Source organism: Loxodonta africana, chromosome 4 (genome assembly GCF_030014295.1).
Source record: "Loxodonta africana isolate mLoxAfr1 chromosome 4, mLoxAfr1.hap2, whole genome shotgun sequence".
Taxonomy (NCBI): Eukaryota; Metazoa; Chordata; class Mammalia; order Proboscidea; family Elephantidae; genus Loxodonta; species Loxodonta africana.
Genome location: NC_087345.1, coordinates 90,569,230 through 90,585,111, shown reverse-complemented (window position 1 = coordinate 90,585,111; position 15,882 = coordinate 90,569,230). Strand labels below are relative to the sequence as shown.

General features: G+C 40.2%; 1 protein-coding gene across 3 annotated transcripts in view; it reads left to right on the top strand.

The window, feature by feature from the left end:
- Positions 1–15,882, top strand: part of SLC4A8 (solute carrier family 4 member 8) — a 146,682-nt gene that overhangs the window by 86,635 nt on the left and 44,165 nt on the right. For all 3 annotated transcript variants that reach the window (XM_023556485.2, XM_064284206.1, XM_023556489.2), the window contains 5 exons: positions 487–578; positions 1,494–1,651; positions 2,726–2,813; positions 3,801–3,947; positions 4,800–4,900. In XM_023556485.2, the coding sequence (XP_023412253.1) occupies positions 487–578; positions 1,494–1,651; positions 2,726–2,813; positions 3,801–3,947; positions 4,800–4,900 (586 nt within the window). The remainder of the gene's footprint in view (positions 1–486; positions 579–1,493; positions 1,652–2,725; positions 2,814–3,800; positions 3,948–4,799; positions 4,901–15,882) is intronic.

Below are 15,882 nucleotides of genomic sequence, written 5' to 3'. Positions count from 1 at the left end.
GTTAATCCATGCAAAGTCCTTAACTCAGTGCACAGTATTTATAAACACTCAGTGAATTTCAGCTGCTGATTAGTTACCTTTTCTGTGGCCAGGCAGGGTCAATGTATAGTGGTCTACTGGTCCCCACGTTTACTGAATCACAATGTGCAGGAGATATGCCTAAGAATCTATACTTTTGAAGAGTCCTTCAGAGGGGTCTTTGATATGCCCTTCTAAGTAAGGATTACTGCCTTAATGGAGACATAAAAAAGGGTCATAAATGTGTGCAGGAAGAAGGTACAGAAGTAATGAGACCTCTGTTTTCCCTTTAGCCCTAATGAATAGGCAAATAGATAGGTATGTGTGGATCCTGACTTCATAGCATCTCAACTTCTTCCCCCTGTAGGCTTTCAAGAGATAGTCATAGCCAACTGATGGTGGATGGGGTGAGCCGGAAGGAGAAAAGGGCAGGGACTTAGAGAATTTGGTTTCATTTTCTCCAAATAGGTCAAACGGTGTCTCCTCAGTCTGTTCCAACTACAAATCTTGAAGTAAAAAATGGAGTGAATTATGAACATGGTCCTGTGGATTTAAGCAAGGTGAGCAGAGACATGGGAATAGGCTTATAGCCTAGGGTCCAATTGCTAGAAGCTGAGTAAGCTTTGGTCTTTCAAGACCCTTTTTCCAAGACCGGAGCCCCTTCTGCAGAAAAGGAGACCTGTCTGCTCCTGTCTTCTCCCTTCTACCTCAGCCTTTTCCCTTCTCATTAGTATGTTCATCCAGATTCAACAAGATGAAACTGAAAATAGCCACGGAGGGTCTTTGACACATCTTAATTTTCCAGTTATTTTTTGACACCTGCTCTCTAGCTGCTGCTTCTAACCTCCAAGGGTTGTGTCAAAATAATACTTTTGCTGTTGTCTCCTAAAACTCCCACATGGTTGAAACTCTTTTTGGGACTGTGACTTTGGTACACAAGGCCTTCCACAGATGTAGTGCCTTACCATAGAGTTACTGGTTCCACCCTTGGTGTCCCTGTGTCTCCAGTTCTCCTTGCTCTCATTTCTCCTTGACACTATCTTTCTAAAACACAATAGTGTTATGTCAATTCTCAGAAGGCTTCCCATTTTATATAGAAGAAAACTGAAACCTCTAAGGAAGCATTCAAATATTTGAGGATGGAAAGAATTTGACCCAGAGTTTCAAAAGTGTTCCCCTCTGAAGAGGCAGGGTGTAATGGATTTAAATCCAGATTCTATCTCTGAAAAGCTCTGTGGTCATGGGCAAGTCAACCTCACTTCTCCAGTCTCAGTTGCTTCATTTTTTTTTTTTTTTAAGTTAGGCTAATAAGGCCTGTCTTGTCCATCTTATAGGATTATTGTGAGGATCAAATGAGATAATATGACAAAATATTTTATAAGCTATAAAATGACATTATTAATGTAAAGCATGAAGACCATGATTATGTTGAAGTGATGGTTCCCAACAGTCAGAGGGTTATTTTGGACTTTCAGGTGGATCTTCATTTCATGAAAAAGATTCCCACTGGGGCGGAGGCTTCAAATGTCCTGGTTGGAGAGGTGGATACTCTGGACCGCCCCATCGTTGCCTTTGTGAGGCTATCTCCAGCTGTTCTTCTCTCAGGCCTGACAGAAGTGCCGATCCCAACAAGGTAAAGACAAAAATAACCAATCTTAGTACATTCTAACTAAAATCCAGATTTATGTGAGCTCTAATGGGAGAAATCAGCTTAACACCAAAATTTAGGATTAATTAACTTTGAGAATGCTATATAAATTCAGAAAACTGGTGTAAATTTGATTAACTACCATGCAGAAGAATTCTAAGATTCTTAAGGCTGTGGACTGCATGACCTACAGCCTTGGAAGTGGAGAACTGAGGAGTATTAGAAGGGCTTGTTGTTATTAGGTGCTGTCGAGTCAGTTCTGACTCATAGCGACGCTGTAGGACAGAGTAAAACTGCCCCATGGGGTTTCCAAGGAGTGACTGGTGGATTTAAACTGCCAACCTTTTAGTTAGCAGTCGAGCTCTTAACCACTACGCCACCAGGGCTTCTAGAAGGGCATGGTAAGGGCCAAATTTGTTATGATGGCAAGCCTAGGACTTCGTCTTCCAATTCTATAGAGCTGTATCACAGGGCAACGTCTCTGAGCAAAGGTATTGGTGTCTCTCTCTTTCCACAGCCCTGGCAGTGTTTGTATGGTTTATGGATATGCCCCTATTTGTTCAAGCTGTTCCTGTTCTCTGTTGATGCAGATGATTCAGAGCCCCATTAATTACAGAGGATTCAGATGTCCAGAACACAATTTAGAATCCTTTTTTTTTTAAGAGGATTAATCATTTCAATTTCTTTAGCCTTCTCCTGTCTCCATCATTTTCTTATTAGAGTAATGAATGGGATTCAGATAACTTTGAATTTGTAGTACAATAAAAATACCATGTTTTGAAAAAAAACTGTCCTTTTTATATGAGGAATTGTGCCTATGGAAACCCTCAGAAGTGTAACCACATTATTGAATGGAGTCATACCAATAGCTTCTCATGCCTATAGAGGAGCTTTTAGGTCAAGGCAACTCATATTGTTCCATCATTGGTATGTCTCCATTTATTGAAGGTACAGTGATTATTTCTGTTTGAAAGGAGAGAAATGTTCTGTTTAGAGAGGTGTAAGATGCCACTTCTTTATGTTTATTTACATAATTTCATCCTCTGTGTGTGTTGCCAGGTTTTTGTTTATTTTATTGGGTCCAGTAGGGAAGGGCCAGCAGTACCATGAAATTGGCAGATCTATGGCCACCATCATGACAGATGAGGTACGCCCCACTTCTGCTTTTCAGTCATTCATCCCATAAATATTTATTGAGTGTTTACTCTGTCTGAGGCACTGTGCTAGGTGTTGGGGATAAAATAATTATAATTGCAATGATTGCTGGGAAGCAGTTTAGGGCATGTCTCTGAGAGCCTATTATACGGGGGAGGCAAGACCTTTGGGGGATTTTTCTTCCTATGTCATCTCTCCCTTTTTGAGTAATCAAGGAGGCAGAGAAATCTTTTTCTGGGAAAATTATTATTGCTAAGGAGGATACTTAGAATACATTAAAGCTGAATTAACTTTCTATAGGGGATGGTTAATTAAACACATCCAAGCTATTTACATGAGGAAACCTCATTGCTGTTGCATATAAATGAGACCAGTTGTATAGGGACCAGGTATATGACCTCGGGCACTATAATGTGAATGTCCTGACATGTCCATACTAAGGCATCTAGACATTTTGCTGAACCCGTAATTCATAACCAGTGAGAGCTGCTCTGCTCGTGTGAGCTCAAAGCAGGGCTTTTGATGCATATGTCTCAGGAAGCAGGGGGAGATGTGGGTTGTGTTTATAAGCTCTCTTTGATTGGGAGGCTTCTTACATAGAGAAACATCATTAGTAATTTCATCCAGTTTTTCTAACCATTATGATCAGGAAAATTTTGTGGGCATCTTGCCTTTTGTTCCATTCTTTGAGGAGATAATAGAATTGTACAGCTTTAGAGTCACGTCTTATCTCCGCTTACACTAATAGACATATATTTAGTTCTTTTTGACCTATCTTATCCTGGTTCTTTTTTTTTTTTTTTTTTAATTCCGTTATCCATTTATCCTTGTGCTTCTCTAAGTGCTCAGTTTTCTGCATCTCAATCCCTGTGACAGAGATAAAAATCAAGAGATCGTTTCCATCCTTCACCATGTCAATTGATGATTGTTTTAAGCAAAGTTACTTTCAACTTTCCTGAGTTTTTTTTCTTTTCTGTAGATTTTTCATGATGTGGCATATAAGGCAAAAGAGAGAGATGACCTCCTGGCAGGGATTGATGAGTTCCTGGACCAGGTGACGGTGCTCCCTCCAGGAGAGTGGGACCCCACCATTAGAATTGAGCCACCCAAAAATGTTCCCTCCCAGGTAATGTGTGCACATCAGGCAGTGGTCATTAGCATCACTTGCTGAGTGCCCACCGTGCCAGAGCAAAGAGTGTGGGTATATGGTAGGTAACTGGAGACATGGCGCTCGACTAGGGCACCTAGAATGTTCGAACAGTAATAAAAAGTGAAGATGCAATAACATAGATTAGCTCAGGTGCGTTGGGGTCAGTCAGGATTATCTGTGGGTGAATTTTAAGCCAAATTTTGAAGGATTCATGTGGCAGAGTAGAGAGGGGAGGACATTTTGGGGGGAGTACATCATGTACAAAGCCATCAGATGAAAAGAGAAAGTGGTATAGGGAGAGCAGAGTTTCCCCCATACTTTTTTTTGCCATGTTAAAGTTGGGAAGGGAACTCCTACTGTGTACTGACATTAGGCTGGGTACTTTACATATGCTAATTTAATCTTCACAGCAATATCCCAAATAGGTATTATTGTCCCTGACTTTACAAATGCCCAGTAAAGCTTGAGGGGGGAAAAAAAAAAACAAAAAAACTCCTCTGGGGCAAAGTTTTAAGGAAAGGTAGATTATACAGAGACAAATTTGAAACTTGAACTTTAGGTCATATCTGATGCCAAAGCCTGAATTTTCCTGTTTCTGGGCAAGGCAGGTGAGAAGTCAGATACTAATAAAAAATTATATATATATATATATGTCCCACAAGGAAAGTCAATAAACTGCTCCAAATAAAAAAATGCATTTAAAAGTTACAGAGAAACACTTGGGCATTTTGGGCTGATTTTGGGTTATCCCATCATCATGCCCCCCTCTTAGCAGGTAGGATAGAACAGATGGCTGACTTTACTAATTTTGCGGGCCTCTCTTAATAGGAGAAAAGGAAAATGCCTGGAGTTCCAAATGGAAACATTTGCCACATAGAACCAGAACCACATGGGGGCCACAGTGGGCCAGAACTTCAGCGCACTGGGCGGTAAGTTCTGGAACATTTCACAGCTGATGCTACTTACTGGGCAGAAGGTGTGTAAAGGAATGAAGCGTCCTCTTTGCTTTCAGCCTTCTTCTTTGTAGTGCCTTTATGGTCTAGGAATGACTTTTCGAATGGAACCACCAACTATAACTATTACAAATATATCAAATACTGTATTCATTCACTCAGGTTTCTCAAACTACCCACCATGTTTCATCTCCCCTCCAGTCCTTCCCATATGTTGTTCCCTCTGATTTGAACACTGTCTCCCTTCCTCATCTTTTGTCTAATTCTGACTTGTCCTTTGTCTCAGCCTAAGCACTGCTTCTTTGGAGAAGTCTTCCAGGACTCTCTATAGATGAGGCTAGGTGTTCCTTCTACGCGATGTCACAGCATTGAGCTCCCCTGTTACAGCCCTTATCATACTTTATTATTATTGCTTGATTAATTATTTTTCCTGCTAGACTGCTCCATATGGGAAGGGACCCCACCTGTCTTGGTCACCATTATATTCCCAGCATCCAGCATAGGGCCTGGCGTAGAGTAGGTACTCAGTTAAAATCTGATGAATGAATGAATACTTTTAGAGTGATGCCTGTTTTGTAGCATGAGATGAGCAAATGATAAGTGATCATTCTTGGTTAAGAAATTCCCTTACAGTAGGAAGATAAATACTATCTTAGGAGTGAGTGTGTCTCAGAATAGGAAATATACTCTTCTAGGGTAAGGTTTTAAAGACAGATGTCCAAGGAGAAGGTCCTTTATAATAGGTAAGGGAAGCAGGTCCTCAGATTAGGAGATTTTATTCCCAGGCAGAAGGGTGGTAAAAGAGGGTAGTATTTTGTATTGGTATGGCAAACAGAGGTGTCCCCAGATCATGGGAGAAGGTCGAGACTATGGCTCTGGCTCTCTAAGTGTGATTGTGTCTGTGGAGGACATACTGTATGGAGATTCTCAGGACAGGACTCGGATCATAGAGAGCAACCTAATGTCCTCCACTCCCTTGCTTTCACCTTTTCTTCTTCTTCCTTGCTTGAAATTGCTTTCCTCATTCCTTTATTCTCAGTACTCCACCCAATAGAAATGCAAGTTCGTTTTTCTGGACTAGTGGTAATTGTCTCTCTTCTCACCCCTACCCCTACCCCCTTCTTGGAAATTCAGGAAGAAGCCAGGAGTGGAGACAGAGAAGTAGGAGAGAATGGTGCTTAACTAGCAGTGTTCTGCTATAGAAGTTGTTTCCTGGTTGGAGGAATGTACTTGAGTGTTGAGAAAGATAGCTAGGTACTGGGGAGTGAGTGTTGGAGGAAAGCAGGAACCCTTGAATGGGAAGGGTCACTGAAGAGAGGGAGCAACCTCCAAAAGTGAGTTGAACATTTTCTTTAAAGTTGGGAGAGCTCTGAACTGGGTGGGGAGGCGTGGTACTGGGAGGCAGTTCTAGGGAAGCATTGCTTCTTAGATGGGTTCCAGGATAGAGGAGGTGGTGTTTTTTCGGGAAGAGTATTAAATATGGATTGATAGTATTTCCGAATTAGGATTTATCTTTTGAGTACAAAGGGGGTTCACACCCCAGTTGGAATTGAGGGAAAAGGGTCTTCCCCAAATAGATATCCATGCAGAGGCGAGATTTCAGGTTTATTTTGGTGCCAAGGAAAGGGGAATATACTACAGTAGGTAAGGGAAACAAGTCCCCAGACTAGGAGGGCTTTTGAGGGGTCACTGATAATCAATTCTGTGTGGCAGTTTAGGAGACCATTGGAGTGGATCTCAGTAGTTCTAGAATCTCAGAAACGGTGACTCAAGTCCCAGAAGAAAATCTCTTATTATCAGGAAAACACATGCCTAATCACAAACTCCAGGTACTTTTGTTTGCAGTTCAAAAGGAGTTTGAGGGAGCTCTCTGAAATGGTTGTATCAGGAATTTTGGCAATTGACAGCTGAAAGGAATATTACCTGTGCCCAGGGTCTAGTGTTGGGAGACACTTCCTCTTCCTGAGCTCCTGATGTTTTCCTCAGAGTCCTCAGTAAAGGAACTCAAGAGCTATGGCCACCCGCCCAGTGTAGCTTTTCAGGTTGGGTGGGCTAATACCTACATCAGGGATCATAGTTCTTTGCCAACTCTGGTTTCTTTCCCAATCTCAAAGTATGTGGGTGTGTCAATGTGAACCTTCCCCTATAGGTGGACATCCTAGGAGTTTCTGGACCTTCTTGGACCGCACAGACAAAAGCCACATTAGCCTGGGTTTTATAATTCTTCAGACCATTAGCTGCATACCTGAGAAGTGAAAAACCTGCTTTATGCATGCCATGTTGCACAACAGTGGAGTAAATCTTAGAGACTTGGGAAATATTATCCTCGTTGGATGGAGAGGCATTTGAAGATGGGATAGAGTAGATTCTCGGAAGGTGAAAAAGGAGAAAAAGTTGAAAACAGTGCTCTGAGTTCTGTATTAGCTGACCCTCCAAGTCAAGGCTAAGACAGTGTGTTGAACCTCCCTGAAACCGACCCAGATAGTGATGCTGCTGCATTCCCATACGTAGCAAAGAGGAGACTCTGGCTAGAGTGTTCCCAGGCCAGAAGCCTCACAGCAGGGAGGAGACTCTGGAAAGGGGTTTTCCAGGGCAGATTTGTGTCTTTTATTAGGGATGCCACTTCTAGGAAGGGTTAATGAAAAGAAGAATCAAGAGCTTCTATATCTATGATCCACACCCTCCCTACTTTAAACAGCTTTCTTCCAAAGCACATCAGACAAATGGATGGCTGGCCTGTCCCTAAAGCCCTCCACAGAAGGGTACCCTAAGTCAGTGCTCCAGAGCCTAGTGACCCTCTACATTAGTAAGTCCTTTCTTGCATCCCTGTGTGCCTCCTGCCGCCCAAAACCTTAACATTCAGGGCAGTCGAAAACGAAAGGAAATCTCAAATATGAAAAGAAAAATCCCTGTCTGATTAATATCTGTGGTAGACATGCAATTGTGGCTTGATTTTATGCATTAATGAGGTATGAGGCTGACTCCATAAGTAGTATTCAGAAATTATTTCATTAATTTAAAATTATATCATTGATATGAGCCTCAGATCTTTTTTCCCTCCCTTTAATCAGACAGATGTCCTACCTTTCTATGGCTTCTCATAAATCCATTTCATATAAATATTTTGTCTGTTATTCACAGGCACCTCTTCTCTCAGAAGGTGCCTTCCACATCCAGGTGCCAACCAATCACGGCAGCCTCTTCAGTTGCCTCAGCCAGGCACGGTGGGGTATGAACTCAACACAGAAGGAGATTCTTTGCCCAGAATAAAGCCCTTCAGAGGAAGGTTATTGATGGTTAAGAAGTGATAATAACATGGTAATAAGATGATATGTTGGGTAAGAATCCAGAAGCACTTGAATCTTGTCATAAACTAATCACTGGTGCCTGCAAAGCCCTTTATGGGCTATTTACTCAGAAGAGAAAGAAAAACAAAGTGATGCTTTATTACTAACTGGAGCCTCAGCCCTAAACCCTAAGGCGGAATTTAGGCAGATGTAGGGTAGCTGTTTCACTGGCTAATTTTTTTTCACAAGTAGTCTACCAGGTCCTTCTTCCTAGTCTGTCTTAGTCTGGAAGCTCGGCTGAAACCTGTCTACCATGAGTGACCCTGCTGGTATTTGAATACCAGTGGCATAACTTCCAGCATCACAGCAAAACACAAGCCCCCTATAGTACAACAAACTGACAGACCTTATGAATAGCAGCAGAACATTGTCTGATATAGTGCCAGAAGATGAGCCCCTCAGGTTGGAAGGCACTCAGAAGACTGGGGAAGAGCTGTCTCCTTGAAGTAGAGTTGATTTTAATGGTGGGAATGGAGTTGAGCTTTCAGGACCTTCATCTGCTGATGTGGCACAACTCAAAATGAGAAGAAAGAGCCTTAGACGCCGTTAGTAATTGGAATGTGGAATGTACGAAGTGTGAATCTAGGAAAATTGGAAATTGTCAAAAATGAAATGGAACATCGATATCTTAGGCATTAGTGAGCTGAAATGGACTGGTATTCGCCATTTTGAATCAGATAACCATACAGTCTGCTGTGCCAGGAATGACAAATTGAAGAGGAATGGCACCATGTTCATCGTTGAAAAGAATATTTCAAGATTTGTCCTGAAGCACAACGTTGTCAGTGATAGGATAATACCCATACGCCTACACAGAAGATCAGTTAATACGACTATTATTCAAATTTACTTACCAACCACTAAGGCCAAAGATGAGAAAATGGAAGATTTTTACCAACTTCTGCAGTCTGAAATGGATCAAACATGCAATCAAGATACATTGACAGTTACTGGCAATTGGAATGAAAAACTTGGAAACAAAGAAGAAGGATTGGTAGTTGGAAAATATGGTGTTGGTGATAGAAATGATGCTGGAGGTCACATGAGAGAATTTTTCAAGACCAACAACTTATTCATTGCAAATACCTTTTTCAACAACATAAACAGTGACTGTACACATGGACCTCGCCAGATGGAATACACAGAAATCAAATTGACTACATCTGTGGAAAGAGATGATGGAAAAGCTCAATATCATCAGTCAGAACAAGGCCTGGGGATGACTGTGGGACAGACCATCAATTGTTCATATGCAAGTTCGAGCTGAAGTTGAAGAAAATTAGAACAAGTCCACGAGAGCCAAAGTGGAACCTTGAGCATGTCCCACCTGAATTTAGAGACCATCTCAAGAATATATTTAACAAGTTGAACACTAATGACCGAAGACCAGATGAGTTGTAGAATGACATCAAGGACATACATGAAGAAAGCAAGAGGTCATTAAAAAGACAGGAAAGAAAGAAAAGACCAAAATGGATGTCAGAAGAGACTCTGAAACTTGCTCTTGAACACAGAGTAGCTAAAGCGAAAGGAAAAAATGATGAAGTAAAAGAGCTAAACAGAAAATTTCAAAGGGCGGCCAGAGAAGACAAAGTATTATAATGAAATGTGCAAAGACCTAGAGATAGAATACCAAAAGGAAAGAGCAGTCTCAGCATTTCTCAAGCTGAAAGAACTGAAAAAAATATTCAAGCTTCGAGTTGCAATATTGAAGGATTCACGGGGAAAATAAATGACGCAGGAAGCATCAAAAGAAGATGGAAGGAATACACACAGAGTCACTGTACCAGAAAGAATTGTTTGACATTCGGCCATTTCGGGAGGTAGCTTATGACCAAGAATTGATGGTATTGAAGGAAGAAGTCCAAGCTGTGCTGAAGGCATTGGCAAAAAACAAGGCTCCAGGAATTGACAGAATACCAACTGAGATATTTCAGCAAATGGATGCTGCACTGGAAATGCTCGCTTGTCTACGTTAACAAAGTTGGAAGACAGCTTCCTGGCCAACCAACTGGAAGAGATCCATATTTGTACCCATTCTAAAGAAAGGTGATCCAACAGAATGCGGAAATTACTGTTAATATCACAAACAAGTAAAATTTTGCTGAAGATCATTCAAAAGCGGTTGCAGCAGTACATTAACAGAGAACTGCCAGAAATACAAAGCAGATTCAGAAGAGGATGTGGAACGAGGGATATCATTGCTGATGTCAGATGAATCCTGGTTGAAAGCAGAGAATACCAGAAAGATGTTTATCTGTGTTTTATTGACCATGCAAAGACATTCGACTATGTGGATCGTAACAAATTATAGATAACATTGCGAAGAATGGCAATTCTAGAACACTTAATTGTGCTCGTGAGGATCCTTTACTTAGACCAAGAGGCAGTCTTTCAGACAGAATAAGGAGATACTTCGTGGTTTAAAGTCAGGAAAGGCGTGTGTCAGGGTTGTATCTTTTCACCATACTTATTCAGTCTGCATGCTGAGGAAATAATCTGAGAAGCTGGACTATATAAGGAAGAATGGGGCATCAGGATTAGAAGACTCATTAACATCCTACAATATGCAGATGACACACTCTTGCTTGCTGAAAGTGAAGAGGACTCGAAGCACTTACTGATGAAGATCAAAAACCACAGCCTTCTGTATGGATTACACCTCAATATAAAGAAAACAAAAAGCCTCACAACTGGACCAATAAGCAACATCATGATAAATGAAGAAAACATTGAAGTTGTCAAGGATTTCATTTTACTAGAATCAACAGTCAACGCCCATGGAAGCAGCAGTTAAGAAATAAATGGCATATTATATTGGGCAAATCTGCTGCAAAAGATCTCTTTAAAGTGTTAAAAACCAAAGATGTCACTTTCAGGACTGAGGAGTGCTGACCCAAGCCATGGTGTTTTCAATTGCCTCATATGCATGTGAACACTGGACAATGAATAAGGAAGACTGAAGAAGAATCTATGCCTTTGAATTATGGTGTTGGTGAAGAATATTGAGTATACATTGGACTGCCAAAAGAATGAACAAATCTCTCTTGGAAGCAGTACAGCCAGGATGCTCGTTGGAAGTGAGGATGGCGAGACTTCATCTCACATACTTTGGACATGTTATCAGGAGGGACAAGTCCCCGGAGACGGACATCATGCTTGTTAGAGAGTGAGCGAAAAAGTGGAAGACCCTCAGTGAGGTGGACTGACACTGTGGCTGCAACAATGGGCTCAAGCATAATGATGATTATGAAGATGGTGCAAGACCAGGCAGTGTTTTGTTCTGTTGTACATAGGGTCGCTGTAAGTCGGAACCAAGTCAATGGCACCTAACAACAACAAGATAGCTGTGAATAGTTCCTTTAACTAAACTAGGATTGCCAGATGGACTACAACTAAAGCAGGCTAGCTTTGCTTCTCTTCCCTAAATCCAGACCCAGGTTGTGGATGTCAGTGCTGTAAATTGAGAAAGGGCGAATCCCAATTACACCCACCTAAACCAGAGGAAAAGTGGATAAGAGAGACCACTGTCTGCCTGTATCCACCTGCACACCCATTGTACCCAGCTAGGTAAGAGAGAACATTTGAATGGAGGAGAGCCAGCTGGGTTTTCTCTCCTGGGATACAGGTCCCAGGCATCATTGTGGACTTCCAGCCTCCTAGGCAAAAAGAAAGAACTGGCTAGGCCTCTTTCCAGGAAAGTAGCTTTTTACTTTTATTTCAGTCTTTTTTTTTTTTTAGCTTGTTATACAAAACTTCAAACATAAAAAAGAAGAGAGAGATGATTTTAGGGGCGGGGCCAAGATGGCGGACTAGGTAGATGCTACCTCGGATCCCTCTTGCAACAAAGACTCGGAAAAACAAGTGAATCGATCACGTACATAACAATCTACGAACCCTGAACAACAAACACAGATTTAGAGACGGAAAACGAACAAATATGGGGAAGCAGTGATTGTTTTCAGAGCCTGGAGCCAGTTTCCCAGTCAGCGGATTTTCTGGAAAAACTAGTTTCCCAGTGATGGCTTGGAGACAGCAGTCCATATCAAACCACATAAAGAAGCAGACCATGACAGCTTCTACAACCCCCCAAACAAAAGAATCAAAATCTTTCCCAAATGAAGATACAATCCTGGAATTATCAGATACAGAATATAAAAAACTAATTTACAGAATGCTTCAAGACATCAGAAACGGAATAAGGCAAACTGCAGAAAAAGCCAAGGAACACACTGATAAAACTGTTGAAGAACTCAAAAAGATTATTCAAGAACATAGTGGAAAAATTAATAAGTTGCAAGAATCCATAGAGAGACAGCATGTAGAAATCCAAAATATTAACAATAAAATTACGGAATTAGACAACGCAATAGGAAGTCAGAGGAGCAGACTCGAGCAATTAGAATGCAGACTGGGACATCTGGAGGACCAGGGAAACAACATCAACATAGCTGAAAAAAAATCAGATAAAAGAATTAAAAAAATGAAGAAACCCTAAGAATCACGTGGGACTCTATCAAGAAGGATAACTTGCGAGTGATTGGAGTCCCAGAACAGGGAGGGAGGACAGAAAACACAGAGAAAATAGTTGAAGATCTCCTGACAGAAAACTTCCCTGACATCATGAAAGACGAAAGGATATCTATCCAAGATGCTCATCGAACCCCATTTAAGATTGATCCAAAAAGAAAAACACCAAGACATATTATCATCAAACTCGCCAAAACCAAGGATAAAGAGAAAACTTTAAAGCAGCCAGGGAGAAAAGAAAGGTTTCCTTCAAGGGAGAATCAATAAGAATAAGTTCAGACTACTCAGCAGAAACTATGCAGGCAAGAAGGGAATGGGACGACATATACAGAGCACTGAAGGAGAAAAACTGCCAACCAAGGATCATATATCCAGCAAAATTCTCTCTGAAATATGAAGGCGAAATTAAGATATTTACAGATAAACACAAGTTTAGAGAATTTGCAAAAACCAAACCAAAGCTACAAGAAATACTAAAGGATATTGTTTGGTCAGAAAACCAATAATATCAGATACCAGCACAACACAAGGTCACAGAACAGAACATCCTGATATCAACTCAAATAGGGAAATCACAAAAACAAATTAAGATTAATTAAAAAAAAAATACTCATAACAGGGAATCGCGGAAGTCAATATGTAAAAGATTACAATAATCAAAAAGAGGGACTAAATACAGGAGGCACAGAACTGCCATATGGAGAGTGATACAAGGCGATATAGAATGATACAAGTTAGGTTTTTACTTAGAAAAATAGGGGTAAATAATAAGGTAACCACAAAGAGGTATAAAAACTCCATAACTCAAGATAAAAGCCAAGAAAAATGTAACGACTCAACAAACATAAAGTCAAACACTACGAAAATGAGGTTCTCACAATTTACTAAGAAAAACGTCTTAGCACAAAAAAGTATGTGGAAAAATGAAATTGTCAACAACACACATAAAAAGGCATCAAAATGACAACACTAAACACTTATTTATCTATAATTATGCTGCATGTAAATGGACTAAATGCACCAATAAAGAGACAGAGAGTCTCAGACTGGATAAAGAAACATGATCCGTCTATATGCTGCCTACAAGAGACGCACCTTAGACTTAGAGACACAAACAAACTAAAACTCAAAGGATGGAAAAAAATATATCAAGCAAACAATAAGCAAAAAAGAAGAGGAGTAGCAATATTAATTTCTGACAAAATAGACTTTAGACTTAAATCCACCACAAGGGATAAAGAAGGACACTACATAATGTTAAAAGGGACAACTGATCAGGAAGACATAACCATATTAAATATTTATGCACCCAATGACAGGGCTGCAAGATACATAAATCAAATTTTAACAGAATTGAAAAGTGAGATAGACACCTCCACAATTATAGTAGGAGACTTCAACACACCACTTTCGGAGAAGGACAGGACATCCAGTAAGAAGCTCAATAGAGACACGGAAGACCTAATTACAACAATCAACCAACTTGACCTCATTGACTTATACAGAACTCTCCACCCAACTGCGGCAAAGTATACTTTTTTTTCTAGCGCACATGGAACATTCTCTAGAATAGACCACATATTAGGTCATAAAACAAACCTTTGCAGAGTCCAAAACATCGAAATATTACAAAGCATCTTCTCAGACCACAAGGCAATAAAACTAGAAATCAATAACAGAAAAACTAGGGAAAAGAAATCAAATACTTGGAAAATGAACAATACCCTCCTGAAAAAAGACTGGGTTATAGAAGACATCAAGGAGGGAATAAGGAAATTCATAGAATGCAACGAGAATGAAAATACTTCCTATCAAAACCTCTGGGACACAGCAAAAGCAGTGCTCAGAGGCCAATTTATATCGATAAATGCACACATACAAAAAGAAGAAAGAGCCAAAATCAGAGAACTGTCCCTACAACTTGAACAAATAGAAAGTGAGCAACAGAAGAATCCATCAGGCACCAGAAGGAAACAAATAATAAAAATTAGAGCTGAACTAAATGAATTAGAGAACAGAAAAACAATTGAAAGAATTAACAAAGCCAAATGCTTGTTCTTTGAAAAAATTAACAAAATTGATAAACCATTGGCTAGACTGACAAAAGAAATACAGGAAAGGAAACAAATAACCCGAATAAGAAACGAGAAGGGCCACATCACAACAGACCCAACTGAAATTAAAAGAATCATATCAGATTATTACAAAAAATTGTACTCTAACAAATTTGCAAACCTAGAAGAAATGGATGAATTCCTGGAAAAACACTACCTACCTAAACTAACACATTCAGAAGTAGAACAATTAAATAGACCCATAACAAAAAAAGAGATTGAAACGGTAATCAAAAAACTCCCAACAAAAAAAAGCCCTGTCCCGGACAGCTTCACTGCAGAGTTCTCCCAAACTTTCAGAGAAGAGTTAACACCACTACTACTAAAGGTATTTCAAAGCATAGAAAATGACGGAATACTACCCAACTCATTCTATGAAGCCACCATCTCCCTGATACCAAAACCAGGTAAAGACATCACAAAAAAAGAAAATTACAGACCTATATCCCTCATGAACATAGATGCAAAAATCCTCAACGAAATTCTAGCCAATAGAATTCAACAACATATCAAAAAAATAATTCACCACGACCAAGTGGGATTTATACCAGGTATGCAAGGCTGGTTTAATATCAGAAAAACCATTAATGTAATCCATCACATAAATAAAACAAAAGACAAAAACCACATGATCTTATCAATTGATGCAGAAAAGGCATTTGACAAAGTCCAACACCCATTTATGATAAAAACTCTCAGCAAAATAGGAATTGAAGGAAAATTCCTCAACATAATAAAGGGCATCTATACAAAGCCAACAGCCAATATCACTCTAAATGGAGAGAACCTGAAAGCATTTCCCTTGAGAACGGGAACCAGACAAGGATGCCCTTTATCACCGCTCTTATTCAACATCGTGCTAGAAGTCCTAGCCAGGGCAATTAGGCTAGACAAAGAAATAAAAGGCATCCGGATTGGCAAGGAGGAAGTAAAATTATCTCTATTTGCAGATGACATGATCTTATAC